This window comes from Festucalex cinctus, chromosome 1, assembly GCF_051991245.1.
Source record: "Festucalex cinctus isolate MCC-2025b chromosome 1, RoL_Fcin_1.0, whole genome shotgun sequence".
In the NCBI taxonomy this organism is placed as follows: domain Eukaryota; kingdom Metazoa; phylum Chordata; class Actinopteri; order Syngnathiformes; family Syngnathidae; genus Festucalex; species Festucalex cinctus.
Genome location: NC_135411.1, coordinates 57058689 through 57078462, shown reverse-complemented (window position 1 = coordinate 57078462; position 19774 = coordinate 57058689). Strand labels below are relative to the sequence as shown.

At 40.5% G+C, this 19774-nt stretch overlaps 1 protein-coding gene across 2 annotated transcripts in view; it reads right to left on the bottom strand.

The window, feature by feature from the left end:
- Nucleotides 1-1786: 1786 nt before the first annotated feature.
- kank2 (KN motif and ankyrin repeat domains 2) overlaps nt 1787-19774 on the bottom strand; it is a 32581-nt gene continuing 14593 nt past the window's right edge. Inside the window, exons 3-13 of one of the 2 annotated variants that reach the window (XM_077496693.1) lie at nt 15859-15940; nt 14314-15657; nt 11321-11524; nt 11134-11242; nt 8917-9384; nt 8750-8837; nt 8384-8603; nt 7557-7699; nt 5602-5802; nt 5384-5482; nt 1787-2730 (exon numbers count right to left, since the gene is read on the bottom strand). In XM_077496693.1, coding sequence (XP_077352819.1) covers nt 2674-2730; nt 5384-5482; nt 5602-5802; nt 7557-7699; nt 8384-8603; nt 8750-8837; nt 8917-9384; nt 11134-11242; nt 11321-11524; nt 14314-15657; nt 15859-15895 — 2970 coding nt within the window. In that variant the 5' untranslated portion in view covers nt 15896-15940 and the 3' untranslated portion in view covers nt 1787-2673. The remainder of the gene's footprint in view (nt 2731-5383; nt 5483-5601; nt 5803-7556; nt 7700-8383; nt 8604-8749; nt 8838-8916; nt 9385-11133; nt 11243-11320; nt 11525-14313; nt 15658-15858; nt 15941-19774) is intronic. The other variant, XM_077496705.1, reaches the window with a different exon arrangement.

Sequence of the window (19774 nt, the reverse complement as noted above, 5' to 3'; positions counted from 1 at the left end):
ATATTTAAAACACAGGTACATGAAAATTTTAATAATCTACCTTTTTAGACAAGGACTGATAGGGCACTATGTAAAAATTCTGAACATAATGTTAAAACTATGAATATGAAATGAGGAAATCTACTTAGCCTTAAGATAATTATTATTATTATTTTCAAATTACACTTTTACCAGTACATGCCGCTCTTGGCCGTTCCATATGAAACAATATTGTCTCGTCACATTCCATTTAACATACCGTATAATGAATGAGTGTTTTTTTTTTTTTTTTGCTAACTGTGGTCATGTAAACGTAGCTGCTACAAAATAAACAAATTGTCATTGTCATACCTGCAAGTGAGGCGCGAGCATCATCTCATTGTTTTTTCTTTTCCGCCCCCAATTCGTGATGCCTTTTTGATGACATGTCCAGATAGCCAAGAATAAACTTCTGCCAAATTTGCGATTGAAGCATAAAGTCCCCTTTACCGAGTAGTTTTCTTCGTTGGAGCAAAAGTGCACCCCGCCCCCCTCCCCCTTTCCCTAATAGGAACAAACTACTAGGGGAGGGGGGGCACCAACGTAGACCAGCGATACCGCTCGTCGAGTAAATAATGCTACGTTATTATTTGTATTTATTAACACGCTTTACAAGCTTTTATTTTAAATATTAGACACTGATATTATAATTACTAATATGATTATTTTTACGGGCTTGATTTGTTTTTTGGTGCCCCCTTAGGCAGTTGGTGCCCTACGCGCAGTGCGTGGTAAGCGTATGCGGAGCGCCGTGTCTGTCCATGTGTATTTCTCCCCCCTATTTTTATGTCACTGCTGCCAAAAGCCATCAGTGCTACTGTGGTACACGTATAGAACCACGTACCTCCATACCAGATATATGACAAAAATGCTAGTTAGTATATTATTTGTATAGCGCTTTTCACAGACATAAAAAGCCCAGCTCCCATCTTAAGATCAAAATCGTTTGCTTTTTTCCCAAAGATGACACTCTGACCTTCAAATGCAGTTTTCGCAGGTGAAACCCAAAGCCCCATGTCGATCAATCTAAAAGGCTACACCTGAACAAATTAGTCACATTCCAATACGTTCGCTAATGTTCACTTGAAAAGTGGGTGGGTTGAAACAAAAGGTGCTCTTTCCTGAGTTGTATTTTTCGATGTAAATGCCATGAAATGAAACCTGGAATTCTGAACTTTTGTCTCGTGTTCGTCTTTTGATCTGAAACGCCGTCTTCAGTAGCTTAACAAAAGTGACCTTGCTGTTTCAATGCTTTTGGAAGGGAGTCCAGCTTTGTACATAAATTTGCAGATTTCCACGGAGATTTTGTTTCTTCTTCTTCTTTTTGTTTCCAATCCGTTTTATTTTGCTGTGGCTGAACATTTAAACAACCGTTATCAGTGACCACGTCAAAGTATCCTTGAGCAAGATACTGAACCCCCAATTGCTCCTGATGCTGCGTCATCAGTAGGTGAATGGGTAGTCAAAAATGTAAAGCGCTTTGAGGGCCTTTGTAAGGCGGAAAAGCGCTATAGAAATGAAGTTCCAAGTGCCAAGATAAGATTTAGTTGGCAGGTATTTACGCTGGACTGTGGCGCCCTCTGATGGATAGTTGCTAACATAACACAATGCACAAGGACTTGAAACCAGTTCAGAGCATTAGTAGTTGTAGCACTCTCCTCTATGCAGTAGTTTTACCAAAAATCCCAAAATGATTAAAAAAAAATATATATATATATTTTTAAGTGCGATTGCAACAAGTGTCGTATCAATTAAATAAACACGCAGAGACAGTGTGGTCCTTATTTATTAATAGTTCTTCCAAGAAATGCACAAATTACAGAAGAAACACAGTCTAAAAATTGTACATAACCCTTCATAAGAAAAAGAGCTGAATTAAGAGCTGTGCGGTTACATAAAACAGGCGTGAGCTTAAAAACCCAAATGTGTATATATATAAAAAAAAAAGATGCTTAAATTAAACACCATTATAAAACGTGACTTGCTCCAAAGTGAATATGAAAGTTTAGTGGGCCTAAAAAGTCTTTGAAATGTAGACATCAATGGCCAATGCACTTGGATTTTCGTGGGATGGCTACCAGTTGAGAGGGACATATATTATTTCCATAACTTACACAGCTGATCCTCATCAGTCACTTTCTATTTCTATTCTTTCGTTGGTGACCACAGCTGACTGCTCAGCTTGCTGGCTTCTCCCGCTGAACACGTACAAATACAGTTCAATTTTGTCAACCTTCATGTATAAAAACAAAAACATTGTAGTACCTTATCACACGTATTCATTTGTTGGCTGGTGTGAATAAAATAAAAATAGTCATCCGCCGAGGTCCTGAGGTAAATCAGAATTAGGTTGGAAAAGCTATCAAAAATAGAATACATAACATTTGGTGTATAAATACGGATAAAAGAGTTGCGGTGGTGAGAAAGTGGACGCAACCGATCAAGGACACTTCTTCAAACATGAGAGGGTGGCTCTTGTTATTCCACATGGCTGGCATCATCTTCTTCCAAACACCCGTCTTATTTAGTGGACTTCAGTCGCTCATAATACACAAGAACAAACAAAAACACGGCTGTGACAGGCTGACATCGGCGGCGTTGGTGGGTCATGTGACCATCACGCCATCGTCATGTGCTTAGATAACGGGGCAGATTTCATTTTGTTTCACCGGCAGGAGGAGACGAGCCCAGCAGAGGAGATTTGGGAGAAACCTAAAAGATGAGAGGAAGTTGTGAACAAACTGGTGCAAATGTGCTTTGTCAACTACACTGAACCCGCGGGTGGGCCCAACCACAACTCGCCAGCATATAATTGATGCCCACTGAAATGCATTACAACACATATTTAGTGCTGTCAAAGTTAAAGCGCTAACTAATTAATTAATCACAAAAAATTATCGCATTAATCATGTATTAACGCGCATTAATCACAGTATTCATTTTGACCGCAAATGATCTCTTAGCTGACAGCGGATGGTTACGTTAAAGGTAGCACAGGTTGTGTTTGAGCAATAACCATAACTACATGAAGTAATATAAAGCATTACATGCATTAAAGTGAAGCATTTAATAAATGTTTGCGTATTACATTCAGAATATTTGTTCATGTCAAACTACTGTGGTCTTTTTTTATTTTAAATTATGCAAGTAAATAACTTATTAGAAAGAGAGGAGGATAAGAGTGTGCAGTGGTTAAAAAAAATGTTGAAGATGTCCTCATAACATTAGATGTAGAAAGAATTAACACATAACAGGTGCTCTTCAAATTTGGTGGGCAAAAAATATTGATAAAATGCCTTTAATTAAGTGATTAATCATGATTAATCAAAATTCTAAGAGGTGATTAATCTGATTTTAAAAAAATAATGATTTAACAGCTCTCTACATAATATAAAAATAAATATGTGTGAGAAACGTACCTAATATTAATACAGCTTACTAAGTTATTTATCGTAGTTGAGCAAATCATTAGTTTTGTGTCTGCATAACTGTATTATGCTGCCCCTAGTGGCCAAGATGTGCACACCCGAAGGCCCCACAATGATTTATTTCATCTTGATGATGTACAATGTTATCGAGTGGTGTTTTCCATTACAATATTTTTTAGGGGAGTCTGGAATGGACTTATCGCATTTTCATCAACAACAACAACAACAACAAAAAGAGTTATTTGGGACTGTCAAAATTAAAATTAAAGCATTAACTCTGGAGATTAATTTAGATGAATTCACGTGTAAAAAGCTTAACTCAGTTACTTGCTTGATGCTTTTTGGAAAACTCTAAAGTAATTTGTGCATTTTGCAGAGCCAAACTGAAAAAGTATTGACCTGGATAACTGAGAATGAAGAATTTTTTTTTTAATGACGTTGTGACAGTAAGTTAAAAATGACTTGGGAACTGATGCTATTAGCATCACAGTATTTGGATTGGCACAACTTTGGCGCATCATCTCAGAGCAAGTTAACTTCCGTGTGGCCTCGCAAGCCAGTGCTGCTGGAATGCAGTGCTCATGAGCAGAAGTGAACCTACAAGCAAGAAGTTCTGAGAATTGTTTCTATGAGTCCATTTTGATCATTTTGTAAAACAGTTGTATTTTACAGGAGAAGTATTTGATTCAAGAAAGCTATTAGAACAGTCTTTGATTCTAAATATACTTTCGAATAGATGCTTTAACATTAATTCAAGATTTTACTCAAGTAAATATCTGTCACAAGCTTTGTCGGAAAAAAAAAAGTAGATGAAGAAGGAGAAAAGATTAATTACGATTAATCGCGATTAATTGCGGAATGTTGTGCAATTAATTAGTGCCAAACTGTTAACACATTCACTGCCATTGACGGAAGAAGACGTCAAATGATGCTTTTTTTTTTGCTGGGCTGGCAGTGGATGTGTTAATAGTTTGACAGCACTAGAATAAATATATATTAAATGATCAGTAGGCCTACTTATAATGCTCCCAGATATTTTGTTTCCTCCTAACAGAGTTATGATTACAATAAGTTATTTTTGAGTCAGATAAATTTTTGTTTGAATGAGTGATTGTAACTGTTTAACAGGTTTAAGTTATGTTAACTTCTTTTAATTATGATGTACTGTTATGTACAAAAATAACAATCACGATTATTTCTATTGACATTGAAATCATAATTGGTATTTATTCAGTGACCAAAACTCAACTTTAAATATAACTTGAGAGAACAAATGGAAAAACAGCAAAATAATAAATAATAGCAATTAAAAAAAATTAAATTAAATTAAAAAAACTGTACATGTACCACACATGCATGGAGTACACAGCTACATTCAAAAGAAAAAATGTGATTGAGTTTTATTAATATATCTTATTTTTCAGAATATATCCTTTGCTTTTTGTTTTTTTTCATCATTATTATTAGCTGTGTGTATGCGTTCCTACAGCGTTTTTGTGTGAATATTCATTATTTGAAGGAATATCACTCTCTGAAGTTGATGTTAATTTTCAATTAGCTTGTTGTGGGAACATACATTGGCTGGCAATCTTTCTAAAACAAAGTATACCTTGTATTTCAGTATCCAATGTAAAGAACTCTTTTTGTTGTGCGTTTACTTTTACAGTAATCTCCAACTGGGGCACCATGAAACCGTTCAGGGTGTCATTCCACATTCAAGCACACAAATGGAGTGGAGAATATAACATAAGTCACAGGCGTAATGCGCAAGCGACACGATGCATTCAGGTACTTTCACAACATAGGAATTTGCATACAAGCACTGCACTGTTCGGGATATTCATCTTTTTTCTAAATTATTTTTATGTTGGTGAGAAGCTAAAATCCGAATCACGATGGATTGCCCCGCCCTAATGGAGGTTTGGGAGTTTACTCACAGGGGAAGGAGGCTTGGCAAAGTTGAGGTGAGCGTAGAGAAGCACGGCGATGTCGTTCTGGCTGGCCTCCAGGGCGATGGACAGCGCAGTGCTGCCATCCTGGAAAACATCAGCACAGTTTTCACCCAAAACTTCAACTGTGTATGTTGACTTTTCTTAAGACAACTTGGCAAAAACGTAAAAAAACGTATAGTTGGTACAGAAAAGAAGGCGCTCACATTATCAGTGAGGGTGGCGTCACAGCCGGGCACAGACAGGAGCTGTCGCACGATGTCCACGTGACCGTGCTCGCACGCGCACATGAGCGCCGTGGAGCCGTCTTCATCGCGGATGTTGACGTGGGCCCCGCAGGACAGAAGGGCTCGCACCATGTCCCCCCGCCCGTGGCTTACCGCCAGCATCAGCGCCGTCTGGCCGGCCTGACAGACACATTGAAAATCAGCAAGAACATATTTATGTGACGATAGATCAAAAATTAACTCAGAGTTTTACATTGGCTCAAAGCGGAAGCAGTCGTTGGCTTATTATGCTTGTTTTATATGGAGGAACAAAACTGCCAAAATTAATCATTAATAATTATAATAAGAATTAAAATAACAATTCATAAATGGCTAAATAGATAAATGAATGAAAATAAAAACGGATATAAAAAATATAAAATAAATAATAATAATAATAATAATAATAATAATAATAATAATAATAAGAAGAAGAAGAATTAAAATAACAATTAAGAAATGGATAAATAAATAAATAAATTACTAAAAGTGAAAATAAAAACGGATATTAAAAAATACAATTCTAAAATTAAATAAAAAAAATGTATATATAAATGGAAATAAATACAAAAAAATGCAATGGCAGAGTCCAACCCAAGACACGCTTAGGACCGCCCCCTCCTTTGAATAACATTTCATCCGAGCAGTATGGACCAAAACTGCCCGAATTAAAAACAAATGAATGACCAAATAAATAAATAAATAAATAAATAAAAGTAAAAAAAAAATATATATATAATTTAAAAATTAAATTAGTGCTGTCAAAGTTAAGCGTTAACTAATTAATTAATCACAAAAAATTATCGCATTAATCATGCATTAACGCAGATTAATCGCACTATTAATTTTGACTGCAAATGATCCTTTAGCTTGACAGCGGATGGCTACGTTAAAGGTAGCATAGGTTGTGTATGAACAATAAACATAACATGCATTAAAGTGAAGCATTTAATAAATGTTTGCATGTGACATTCAGAATATTTGTTCATGTCAAACTATTGGGGTCGGGTTTTTTTTTTCCACTTTAAATTATGCAAGTAATGTAACTGATTAGAAAAAGAAGAGGATGAGACGTCCTCTTAACATTAAATGCCGAAAAAATTAACACATAAGAGGTGCATTTTAAATTTGGCAGGCAAAAAATGTTGATAAAAAGCAATTAATCGTGATTAATCAAAATTTCAAGATTTGATTAATCTGATTAAAAAATGTAATCGTTTGACAGCTCTAAATTAAATACAATTTTTTCATGTATACAGTGTTCCCTTGTGATCCGCTGAAGTGAGGTTCCAAAAAATACCCGCAATAAATGAAATCCGCAAAGTAGTTAGCTTTATGTTTTACATTTATTATTACAATGCTTTAAGGCTCTCAAACCGCCTTCCACACAATTTGTACACTTTTCTCATTGAGGCATTTAAATTTTCTCACATTTCTCTCTTTTTAAAACATTCTCAATGTTCAAACATTCATAAATTTTATAGCTACATTATTTATATATATTTTTTTTTATTTAATTTTCAAATGATATTTGTATTTTATATCCGTTTTTATTTTCACTTTTAGTCATTTATCTATTTCGTCATTTATTTATTTTGAATTTTGGCAGTTTTGGTCCTCCGTAGTTTTACTGGTGTGCCAATCCATATACTGTGACGCTAATAGCATCAGTTCCCAAGTCATTTTTAACTTACTGTCACAACGTCATTAAAAAAATTTCTTCATTCTCATTTATCCAAGTCAAAGTAATCTGCAAAGGTTGAATCAAGGCATCTCTTCTTGTTTGTTGAATGTGAGTGTGACTGGGTTTGTTTGTTGATTGGTTCCCAAGCCTGCTTTGCGAAGTACATGTATATGATCTCGCAGTAACAGCAAGCAGACAGGAGAGGGCGCACCTGGCTGGCCTTGGCGTTGACGTCGCCAGTTCGGAGCAGCTGTAGGACAGTTTGAAGGTCGCTGTCTGAGTGGAAGGCAGCCAGAGCGGTGAGCATAATGGCCGTGTAGCCCGCCTTGTTCTGCTTATCAGCATTACACAGACCTGTTGGGAAAATGGTTAAAAAAAAAATCAAAAAAAAATCAAGGACGATCAGACTTCAGTGCAAAATAGTACAAAAAAAAAAAGTACGCTCTCGATCACAGCCAATCTGTAAGTGGTCTGATGTACCCTACCTATGGCTCAAATTCAGGTTAGGCTGCACCTTACTACAACTCATTTTATCTTCCAAAAACAAACAAACAAAATCCACACAACTACAGCAGTAGAAAAAAATACTAAAACATGAAAAAAAAACACACAAATCAAAGAAAATAATTGGAAAATATTTAAAAAATATATATTAGATTTGCATTGTTACGTTATTTGAAGACTCTAAATTGCCGGTTGTGAATGGGAATGGTTCTTTTGTGTACTGTGATTGGCTGGCGACCAGTTGTGAATGTTCCCTGACTACATATCTCACAGACTATGTCATCTGGGAGAGGATCCAGTTCAACCGTGACCCTAACGAGGTCAAATGCAATAGAAAGTGCATGCAAGGATGCCACTTGTTGCTAGGGAGAATTTGTGGTTTCAAAAAATGTTCATCAGTCTCACTATGCTGTTTCCTTGGCAACCAAGGTATAGGGCCCCATAGGAGGGATAATTTGTGACATCTGTAAATAATGTAATGCAATTAAATGTTCGTTTTCCACCACAGCGCCATCTAGTGTTTCTACAACTCACCAGTGTCGAGCAGCAGTTTGACCACTGGGAAGTTGGAGTGCGAGACGGTGTAGTGCAGCGCCGTGTTGCCGTTGCCGTCCGCCATGTTGATGACAAACTGCAGCAAGTGCGGCGAGATGTCGGCGAAAGCGTCCATGTAGGCCCGCACCGCCGCCACGTCCGCCGCCTTGTGGCAGGACACGCGCAACCACTCCTGCAGCACGCTGGTGTACGCCTCCCTCTGAGCCGAGACAACATGAGGACACTTTCAAGGTGACTTATTTTGTAAAATGTACCTTTGAATGAACACATTTGAAACAAATGCCCAATGTGTTGTCTTTAAGACACACAGCTGCTTCAACAATTGCTGATGAGGATTTGGCATACCGCTCCTTGCTGGCTGAAGGCGTTGGGCTCTCCGAGGGCCTTTTGAAGGTCACGAAGAGCCGCCATCAGGCTGTCGCTTAGCTCCAACCTGGAATGATGACAAAGTAGGTTGGTGACGATTCCTCATTGTGTCATTTTGCCGGTCCACAAATCACTTGTGGGTTTACCTGACTTGTTTTGTAGGCTCGGATTCCGATTGGTCGGAGGGGCTCGCGGTGTCTGCCTGCTGCTTGGCAACGTCTGGACTTTGAGTGGCACATTGAGGGGCCGCTGAGGAGGTAACAGGCGACTTGCATTCAGTGCTGGTGGCTGACGTCGGGTCGACGGTCTCCTGGCAGGCGGAAGCATTTGCTGGACATGGGGGAACCGGGCTGGCGCCAGGCGCCGATGTCTGGGGACATTCTGGAGCTGCAGCCTCGGTCGCCGCTGACGGTTGAGATTTGTCTGCGGTTGCAGGCGGAGAGTCGGCCGGGGAGTGGACAGTTGTCTGCCGAGGTACGTCGCCCTCTAGAGGCCGGGAGAGTTGCTGGTGCTCGGCTATGGACTCAGGGAGTTTTTCTCTGGCTTCGTGATACTCGCTGGAGTCGCTCTCGTCGTCCGAGCTGCTGCTGTCGTCGGATGACGTCGACTCGTAACTGTGGCAAAACAACACAAATCCCTTGATATATTGTATTGGTATATTGTAATTAATCACATGACTTCAATATTTAACTCGGGATTAATGATAAATTTTATATTTGTTCTAAATGTACAATAAATGTACAATATAATATATTGTTTCTAAGTTTTCATACTCTTGTTAACATAATAGTGGGAAACATTTTTAAACTAATAAAAATATGGCTGTATCTTTTCGTCATTGATTCAGTAATTTCACAACAATTCATAAAATTGAGTTAAAATTAAAAAGTACTGCAAAAAACGAGTGTGATATTGATTTGTGTTGAGGTCATTTTCTGCCACTAGATGGCATAATTGCATTTATACGACGGTGACAGCTCAGTGCATTTTTGTTTCATATTAAGAACTTTCTAATTTTTAACATCAAGTAAATTCTGCAAATTTTTAAAATTGTAAAATCCAACTTGATCCCAGTCTCCACAAATATATGCATTATTGTTTTTTAGAATTTATTACGTTATTATTTATCCATCCACCCATTCTCTGAACTGCTTACTCCTCACAAGGGTCGCGGGTGTCATGTCTGGGGTCACGCCAGGGTTAAGTTTGAGTTCATGACCTGTTAAGTTAGGTTCATGACCATGATGTCAAGTGTCTGTTATGTACTGATATAACAAGTGTCTGTTTTGAACTGATGTAACGAGCATCGAGTTTCAACTGGTTTTAGCGTCTCTGTCAAGAATCCTTAATCCATTTACATGGTCAACAGCCAATCAGATAATGTCAGTCCTGTTACCCACATGTCTAGCCACAACCAATCAAATAGATTCCTTTTCTATGTAAGCCTTCTGAGAAGTGTGTGTCTTTGTCGGATTATTACTTCTGTTACCACTGTCTCTCTGTGCAACTCTCTTTGTTTCTCGTCTAGTCAAGTGCGTTCCATGCTTCTCGATGTGAATAAATAGTTAAAATCTTATTTGTGTCTACGCTTTGGGATCCAACATTCAGCACATGACAGCGGGGGATGCTGGAGCCTATCTCAGCTGGCTATGGGCAGTAGGCAGGGCACACAGAGACAAACAACCATCCACACTCACAAGCACACTTAGGGACAATTCGGAGTGCCCAATTAATCTGCCATGCATGTCTTTAGAATGTGGGAGGAGATTGGAGTACCCGGAGAAGACCCACGCAGACACGGGGAGAACATGCAAATTCCACCCATGAAGGCCGGAGCCTGGACTCAAATCCGAGTCCTCAGTACTGGGAGGCGTACGTTCTAACCACTCAACACCGTGCCGTCCATTATTACTGCCAAATTTTGGCGTGGACATGTCTGTTGCATTGCGACTGGAATTCCCCCAGAAGAGGCTTTCCAAGTAAGGTGCGGTCATTAATCACGCGTTGAAAAAAATCGTGACGTTAAAGGAACTTTAAACACTCACTAATTTTGACACCCCTAATAATAATATATTCTGTGCATATAATTGTCAGCACTAATATGTTTATTATTGTCAAGATGCTTGCAGTGAATCAACCTTTATTCATACAGTACAAACATTTTCTGTAGCGTCTCTTCTCAAAATAAATAAAACGATATTTAAAAATAATAAATGTTTAGTTAAATATATATATATATATTTTCAAATACATTTTTCTTCCTATTTTGTTGTAATATTCTTGTAATATTTTTGTCTTTAAAAAACATAAATATTGTCATAAAATGAGGCCCCCCTTGTATGTTGTGTTAAAATGACCCCTACCCTCCATTAACACCAATGAACTGCAGGTTTTTCTTGGTGGATGGAGAGCCAGGCTCCCCCTCTGCTTTCCGCTTCATGATGGACCTCAGAGAGGATTGGGGAGACGAATCTATGCAAAAGGTTCAAATCAGTCCCTTTAAAGACAGCGGAAGGGGGGCAAAAAGAAGCATCTATAACAGCAGCTTACCTGTGGCGTGGTCATCTTGAGGCATCTCCGTGCCAACTTCCAGGCACAACTCGTCCTCTTTGAAGTAAACGGCGGCAATCTGATTGCCAGCTGTGCCAACAGCGACGGCAGGGTTGGATACGGGCACGGACGTGGACAACTCGCTTTTGAGGATGTCACGCACCTGCTTGGAGGTGATCGCGATCGGCAACCCCACAGCAGCTTCTAGAGAAGGAAACATTTTATTACAGGTTGTAGGTAGGTACAAAAGTGTTGGGGCTCTTGGCTATTATAACAATAACAAGTGAAAATGGAATCAAATATAATACTCTAAATACTAAAAATTTGGGATATGTTATGTATATGATATGTATAGGATATGTATAGGACAACATATGTTTGATCGATGAATCGGCCACTTAATTTTTCAAGGATTCTCTCTTCTATGCCTTTCTGTTACTCTTCCACTCTCTGTGTTGCAACCTGCAGATGACACTGTGTGACGAGTGACGACTCTTGTATTGTTGGTCAATTTCTTCGATTAATTTTATTCAATGTTAGGAGTTGTCTTACTCTCATCATGATGTCAAAATGTGAACAGTCCCCTGAAAAGAAAAATATTCAATAATATTCTTCAAATCTTTTTTTTCTCTTCAATATTGTGATCGGGATTTAATATGATTGTTTTTCAAAATCCTCTTCCCCTGTATTTTTAATACATGTTTTGAAAGATTATTCCACCCCCACTACGCCAGAGTTACTGTATTTTTTTTTTCTATCGCTATTTTTCCTCTTAAATTTACTAAGTTGTCAACTGTTTAGAAGGGCGGGAACTGTGTGGTGTGTTCGTTATGCGTAACTCAACAAAAAAATATATTTTTTGTTTTAGACTTAAGACTTAGACTTCACTTTTTTGATCCCTTTGGGATGGCTCCCTCTGGGAAATTTACATGTCCAGCAGCAATAAGAACAGATAACAAAATAAAAAATAATAATTCAATCAATCAATAAATAAGGTTATTACACCAGAGATTGAATTAATAGTAATAATAATAATAATAATAATAATAATAATAATAATAATAATAATAATAATAATAATAATGAAAAGAAACTAAAAAATACAAATTCAATCAATCAATAAATAAGGTTATTACACCGGAGATTGAATTAACTAAATTAAAGTACAGTAAAGTGCCATATTTGTGAAGTGTATTATTAGAAATTGGCATGTACCAATACCAGGTATTGGTATCGGACCGATACTTGGCCTTATTTCAAGGTATGGATACTCAGGATAGCAGTCCATACGGCTGCCCTCTTGTGGCCATTTAATTAATTTATGAGAACAGAAAATTGCCATTAATTTCATGCAAGTTTAAAGGTGTATTCAAGGATCTTCTCAAAAAGTAGAAGCCAAACGTCCGTTTGTCACTTTTTAAAAAATGCGCATGGCAGACATCCTATCAGCTTTCCTGCTCGTCCGCGGGGGTGGGGCCGGGGGCGGGTGCGCATGCTCAGCTAAGAATGAGCACGCGCGAGGTTGTTACGGCAGATTGATTGACGGGATCGAGAACCAATTGTTAAGATGATCCACCCGGAAGACGGAGAGACAAAAAAATCCTTGAATACACCTTTAAAACTCATTCACTGCCTTTGACAAGTATACTTGTCAATTGTATTTTTTAGAGCGGTGCTAAATGGGGGCGAATCTGAGCATGCTCCACTGTAAATATCAAACTTGGAAACAACTTTATTGATGCCCAACCACCGGTAGATGACATCATTGCCCCATTTTATAGGAAATAAACACAGTTTCAGAGTCCATGGGAGAAATGGCTGTATTTTGGCAAACCTACATTTTTCTGCTGTCAATTATAAAAGAACGGGACGGGACAAAAAGTAGGGAGTCTATTCTGTTATTTGGTAGATTCGGTTTATATAGAATTATTGAATGTAATATCACGTGAGTATTGGAAATGTAAAAAATTTCTATAATGACTGGCAGTGAATGAGTTAAGGGAAAACGCTATATGGGAATATATAGGTCTTTTGTTAAAATGTTTATTTATTTATTTATTTTTTTGGGGGGGGGTATGTATCGAAAGTACTAGTAGTATTGGTGACTCAAGAGTTGAGTACTTGTATTGGTGTTGGTCTAAAAAAAATGGTTTCAAACATCCCTTTTTATTGTACATAAATGTGCTGGTCTTATAGTTGGATTACACTAAAATAAAGCAAATGAACCACATAATAATAATAAATAACGTAATGTAATTTACCTACAGTACTTCAATTAGCAATGTTAACACTCACATGCAGTCTTTTAAGCATCCACCACCAACTTCACAAAATTCTAACAAGCGTAAACATATGTCCGTAAATCACAAATCAGATTACAACGATAACTTGGACCAGGAAATGTATTAAAGTAGTTGATTTATGGATCAAATGCCAATTATGAATTTTGCCATTCAGCTCCTTATCAGCAGAAGTGGGTAGAGTAGCCAAAAATTGTACTCAAGTAAGAGTAGCGTTACTTCAAAATAATATTACTCAAGTAAAAGTAAAAAGTAGTCATTAAAAAATTTACACAAGTAGAAGTAAAAAAGTATTCGCTAAAAAGAAGACTAAAGTACTGAGTGACTGCTTGAACAATGTCTGATTTTTTCAAAACAATGCAATCAGAACATTCATTCTGTTGGGGTGAACCCTCTGTTGACACACAAAATATCAGGTTATGAGTTTACAGGTGAGTAAGCCATTGAAATCACACGTTCAGTTCAATTTGCAAAGTTAAATTAAGTTAACGATATTAGAGTAGGATTATCCACCTCTGCTTATCAGTAAACAGCTAAATGTTTTGCACTGAACAGAAATTCAAAAGTTTGAAGCTTGTCCTACTGAAATTCTGCTGTAAAGGTTCAAATGCATTTTATGCTCATCCTGAAATTATACCCGAAAGCCCAATACTCCTTTTTTTTCATTTTTTTTTTTCATAGTTATTGCAGTACCTGCCGAGGCATCTGATTGTGCTCTGTGGTGGCCTTCCAATAGCGGCAAGGGGGCGCTGCAGCTGACCGCTCGGAGCAAAGTGCCCACCTCCACCACAGTGGGCTGCTCCAGCGTGTACACTTGGATGCCGACAGTTCTCTGTTCTCTGCTCGGGGACTGCCGCGTGAAGCTGACCACAGTCTGCAGGTTGCCGTCCTGCAGCTCCTGCCAGCCCATGGTGGTGGCCATCACCGGGCGCTCGGCCCGAGGGCCCTCGTCCTTTTGGGCATAAGTGGCCCGCAGCTCCTCCGTCATTTGTTTCAGCTGAGCCTCCAGATGAACCACTTGGTTCTTCAGAGCCTCAGCCGCGGGCAGCAGCCCCAGATCCACCTCGCGGACACTCACCCCCACCTGCCTGCTGCTCTTCTCACCCTCCGGTCCCACTCCGATTGTGCGCAGCTCCCGCTTGGCGTTCGGCCTGGCCCCGGCCACGATCACAGTGTCCTCAATTTCACATCCCGAGTCTTGTTTGGAGCCCTCCGGTGTGGTGGGAGACATCGCCCCCTTCGCGCCTGAGCTTACCTCTTCCTCCGGAATGTCGATGTACAGCTCTCCTCGGCCGCGACCTCGGCTGAAGCCCATGGTGTGTCCCAGAAACTTCTGGCTCTTCAGCTGGACGCTGAGCTGTCGCTTCTCTTCCTGCAGCACGGAGATCTTCACCTGGAGCACGGGTATGGTCTTCACCTGCTCCTCCAGGTCTCGGATCTTCCTTAGGGCGGCCGCCATCTGCTCCCGGACGTGCTGCAGGTGGGCCGGGGTGGGCGTCACCGGGGTGGACAGGCCAGAGCTCATCGGAGTGAAAATTCCTCCTCCTCCTCCTCCTCCACCGTGGGCACGGTTGAAGCTGTGCGCGCTGCTGATGGAGGTGTTGGAGCCCACCACGCTGCTGTGCATGCTGCCCAGGTTGGAGAACCTCCTTCCTTCTTTCTCCTCCTCCAGCTTCCTGCGCGCATCCAACAGGGTCTTCTCCACGCGGGCAGTGCTGAAGTTGGGCCTGTGTGCGGTATGATAGCCCGGAGCGCAGTAGGAGAAGGAGGAGTGGCGGCTGTCCATGCTGGCGTTGGAGCACAGAGATTCTGTGGAGGTCCACCAGGAGCCGGTGTAGCTGTAGCCGCCGCGGGGAAGCGAGCCGTAGCGCGGCCGGCGTTGAATGGGCACCCTCTTGATGGTGTTCCCCTTCTCGATGTCGTTGACATATTTGAGGAAGTCCAGGTCCAGACGGTAGCCGTAGGGGGTCTCCACTGAGTAGGGCGCCTCCTGCTCCTTGCCGTGCAGGGAGGGGGGAGCTGGTGAGCTGAGCTTCCCTGCAGCGGAAGGAAAGCAACTTTAAACAAACGGAAATCTGTGTCTAATCTTGGGCTCAGACTTCACCAAATGGGATCAACTCTGGGCCACGGTGTTATTTGTGTACGCAGGCTGTATGTGATTTAACCTGCTTCATTTCTCATGGCATCACAGCAAGCAATAAAGCAGTATAAGTGGGATTAAGATCAAATCAAAGCTACCTGGGAAGCCGGGGTCCATATGCAGCACTTGAGCCATTTTCGGCAAGAGGCTGCTATCAGATCGTCACTCGCTTACTCTCACCTGGGAGGGAAACAGAAACATTGGAATTTACTTCAACATTCAAACGAGTTTAAAAATGACAAGATGTCCCTTGCATCTCTGGTGTTGCCCCGACAATACTGGATTGTCTCATTTATCTTTCAGTGCTCAGATGGTGTTATGTTTTGACTATCTTGTTGAGTTTGTTTTCTGTTGAAGTTGCCATGGTGCCAGAAGGGCGGTGTCTACCACGGCGCACCTGCTGTCACTTTATAATCAGCAGGGGTTTAAAAGCCGAGTGTCGGCAGACAGGAGACGTCGGGCTATTCTGCATTGCTCCCTTGCTTGCTGCCAACGCGACCACTCGTTCCTCGCCTTGCTACGGTTTGTTTTTATGACGCATTCTCCGGTCCGCAGCGGTTTTGTCCACGCGCGCGTCCTTAGTTACTCTTCGGCTTTTTTTTAGTTATTTGTAGACGCATAGTAGTTTCCCTCCTTTGTTCTCTCGCTCGCGGCGGTTTGTCCCTTCTGCGCACTCTCGGTTGTTAGGTACTCATACTGTATAGTTTTATTGTTTTGCTACTTTGTACGTTGTTACTTCCTTGGAACTTTTTCCATGCGCCCTTTGTTAAATTAAAGTATTGTTGTTTGTCTCGGATTAGCTGCTCTGGGATCCTTATTCGCACGCACACACGCACGCACGCACGCACGCACACACATATCCATAACAGATGGCCTTAACACTATTACAGTCACTATCAACATTCCAGTATTTGATTCACAAAATTGGATTAATTGATTCCCAAACATCTATTCTCTTCGTTCTGGTAACATTTCTCTTGGTTGCACTGCTTTCACTTTGTGTACGTGGATGTCAGATTTTTTTTTTGTTCAGTCAGATCTCAACCTTTGGTTTCTTTAACCAATTAGATTTCAAATTCGTCCTCAAAGGGCAAAACACCGGCCTTCCATAATGTCAGTATTTTTCCATCCTCTGATTCTTTGGTCAGAGTAAAACAAGTTGAATGTAATTTAAGAAATGTAATGTAAAAGTATTATTTTTGTTGTGTTTTTGTCATGTTATTTGACGCATATTTCTAAACTGTTCCATGATGACAATTGCACGGTTGTATGCTGTCATATTGTATTCTTGTATAATTGTGTAACATTGATGGTTCCAATCTTCAAATAAAGCACCCGTCACTGGTGATACGAGCTGGGCAGCAACTTATACTATGAATGTCTGCTAAAAAGTTCTGAGGTTCAAAGTTTGAATCTCATCTTAGGTCTGCTTATGTGGACTCTGTCTGATGTACCATGCTGGCATGGATTTTCTCCAGGTACTCCAACTTCTTCTTACATTCTCGTACTTCTTTGTATATCTTTGCCCAGGGTGTTCCCTGCTTCTCTCGCCCAAAGTCAGCTGGGATAGGTTCCAGCTCACCTGCTTCAACCTTAAATGAGTACAAGGCACTCGGATGGCTTTGAATTACCACTAGCAGCACTACTAACCTCATTAATGGAGAGCAACCTTTGCTGCATAGTTGTACCCATCGAAAAGCACATATGCCAAATCGTGTTTTTTTGTTTTTTTGTTTTTTAAGTCCGTTACGTTTCACATCCGTCGAGTGACAAATGTTCCCTATATCTGCTTCAAAAAGAGAAAAGTATATTAGTGCTTACACACGAGTCCTCACTTTCACTTTTTCAGCACATCATTGTTACTGTGCGACTCCAATTTGCCTCCTCCCCCCATTCTCCTCCTCCCGTCTCCTGCCTCCCCCAGCTAATTTTATCCGTCCCTTTTTCTGTGCGTGGCGGGTCACAGTTGCCTGTGCATGTTTGTTTCTCTTCTTAGTCTGAGCAGCAGAGGAGTTACGGGGGGAAAAGTTTCCTGGCAGCTAATTCCAGGACAGAGGTTTGAGACTTGCAGCCTTATTAGGAATCGTCTGCGCACGCGAACTTCTGCCTCGCAAAATCTGGGAGTACGCACACATGCACAAACGTAACTTTCCCTGATTTATTTTTTATTTTTTCCCCCGCTGCTTTCCCCACCATTTGCCCAAATGTCAGCTGATGATCAGGAGTTCTCAGCTGGCCTCCCTGTGCTCTACGCTAATTACACAGGACCGTGATGCATTTTCCTCAAACACATGACTGCTTGTTCCTTCCCTGTGGAAGCCCACAAGTTCGCCCCCCATCGCAGTTTGTCCATTTGGAAAAAAATTAACTTACTCAGTCAGATGACGTAATATTTAACCTGAATCCAACAAATGAGTTGCAGTGTTGTAATTATAGCTTCAAAGAGGTAAACAAATTATCAGTTTCTGCTGTAACGCAATAATGTAAGTCATTAATAGCAATGTGTTAATTGTGTGCCCATTACAATCTCAGTAAAGTAGTACATTTGTGTCCATAAATTTCCTTGCAGACTAACTTGAGATCGAACTTTGGTTAATTTAAAGTAAGTTAACACCAACATTTTGAGCAAAGACCAAATTAAGACCAATATTTTGAGTTGAGACAAGTCAAGACCAGGAGATTCACTTGGAAGTGAAACTAATGCCAATGTCAGAATACGCGATTTTTTTGTCTTACACGACAGTTGCGCTGTCACATTACACGACAAATTCGCTCCGTGTCGTGGACGGGGCGTGTAGTCACACTGCACGTCTGAACGCGACAAGACACCAGCCGATCGTCGCGTGTTGTCTTGCCAAGAGAGACGCGTCGGCCACTGTTTGTCGGGGAGGTGGGACAAAAAAAAAGAAAAAAAAAAGAGGCACGGACAGGGAGTGTTTGCGTGAATGGAGCACGCATGGGACAAGTGTGATGTGAGCGCATTGCTTGCTCTCCCTGCTCCTCAATAGTGTTTAAAATATGATTTAGTAGCCAACACTGTATTTTAATTTATTTAGGCCTATATGCGCCGGGGTAATTATCGCTGATTTTGTTAATTAATTTGCGGGATGACATCTTGTTTTATTATTTTATCAAACACTGAAATATTATATTGTTTGAGTATTTTTTACTGCTTCATTTATTCATATTTGACTTGTTTTAGTACAGTGCATTGGATAGTACCTACTCACTCCGAGGGTTGAAAATTTCAAGTGAGAGCGGGTGACAGTTAAGGCGGCGAGGCCTGGCCCGACTATATGAAAATGTGATCGATCCTCACTAAATATGTGCCCATCTCATATGCCCAAATTTCTGAAATTATTAGAACAACAGTCACAATATTTTTTGGTCCTCTATTCATGTCGCCGTTGCCTGACGGGTTGCACGGATGCGTGCGCGCTCCATGCAGCCGCAGCGCTGCAGCGGGGCGCTTTTTTTTTCCCCCCTCGAGATGCACCTGTCTGGCCCCATCCCAGGAAATATCCAGGGGATACATAAATAAATACATAAACGAATAAATAAACAAATGTATACATAAATAAAAAGAGCTATAAAGTGCTGTTCAGTGTGTGATTGACGTTTCGCTCCCTCTCGCTATTGGTCAATGCTGTGGAACCAAACGGACGACGTCGTAGGTATGTCACATTATGCGTCAAGACGAGCAAAAATTCTACTTTTGTCGTGATGGTCGTGAACCGTCCCGGACAACAGGCGACCAGTCGTTGAACATGTCACATTACGCGGGCGACGCTATGTCAAGTCAACCCAAAATTGTTTACGACATGCCCCGTTTGTCGGTCGGGCTGAAATCGGGCTGTTTTCGTGTAGTCTGACATGGCATAAGCCAAGACCACGATTTTGAGTCAAGAGTCAGACCAAGAACTTAATTGAAACAAAGTCAAGCTCAAGATTTTTATTTTTTTTAAGCAGAGACCAATTAAGAACAACAGTTTGAGCTGAGACCAAGTCAAAACC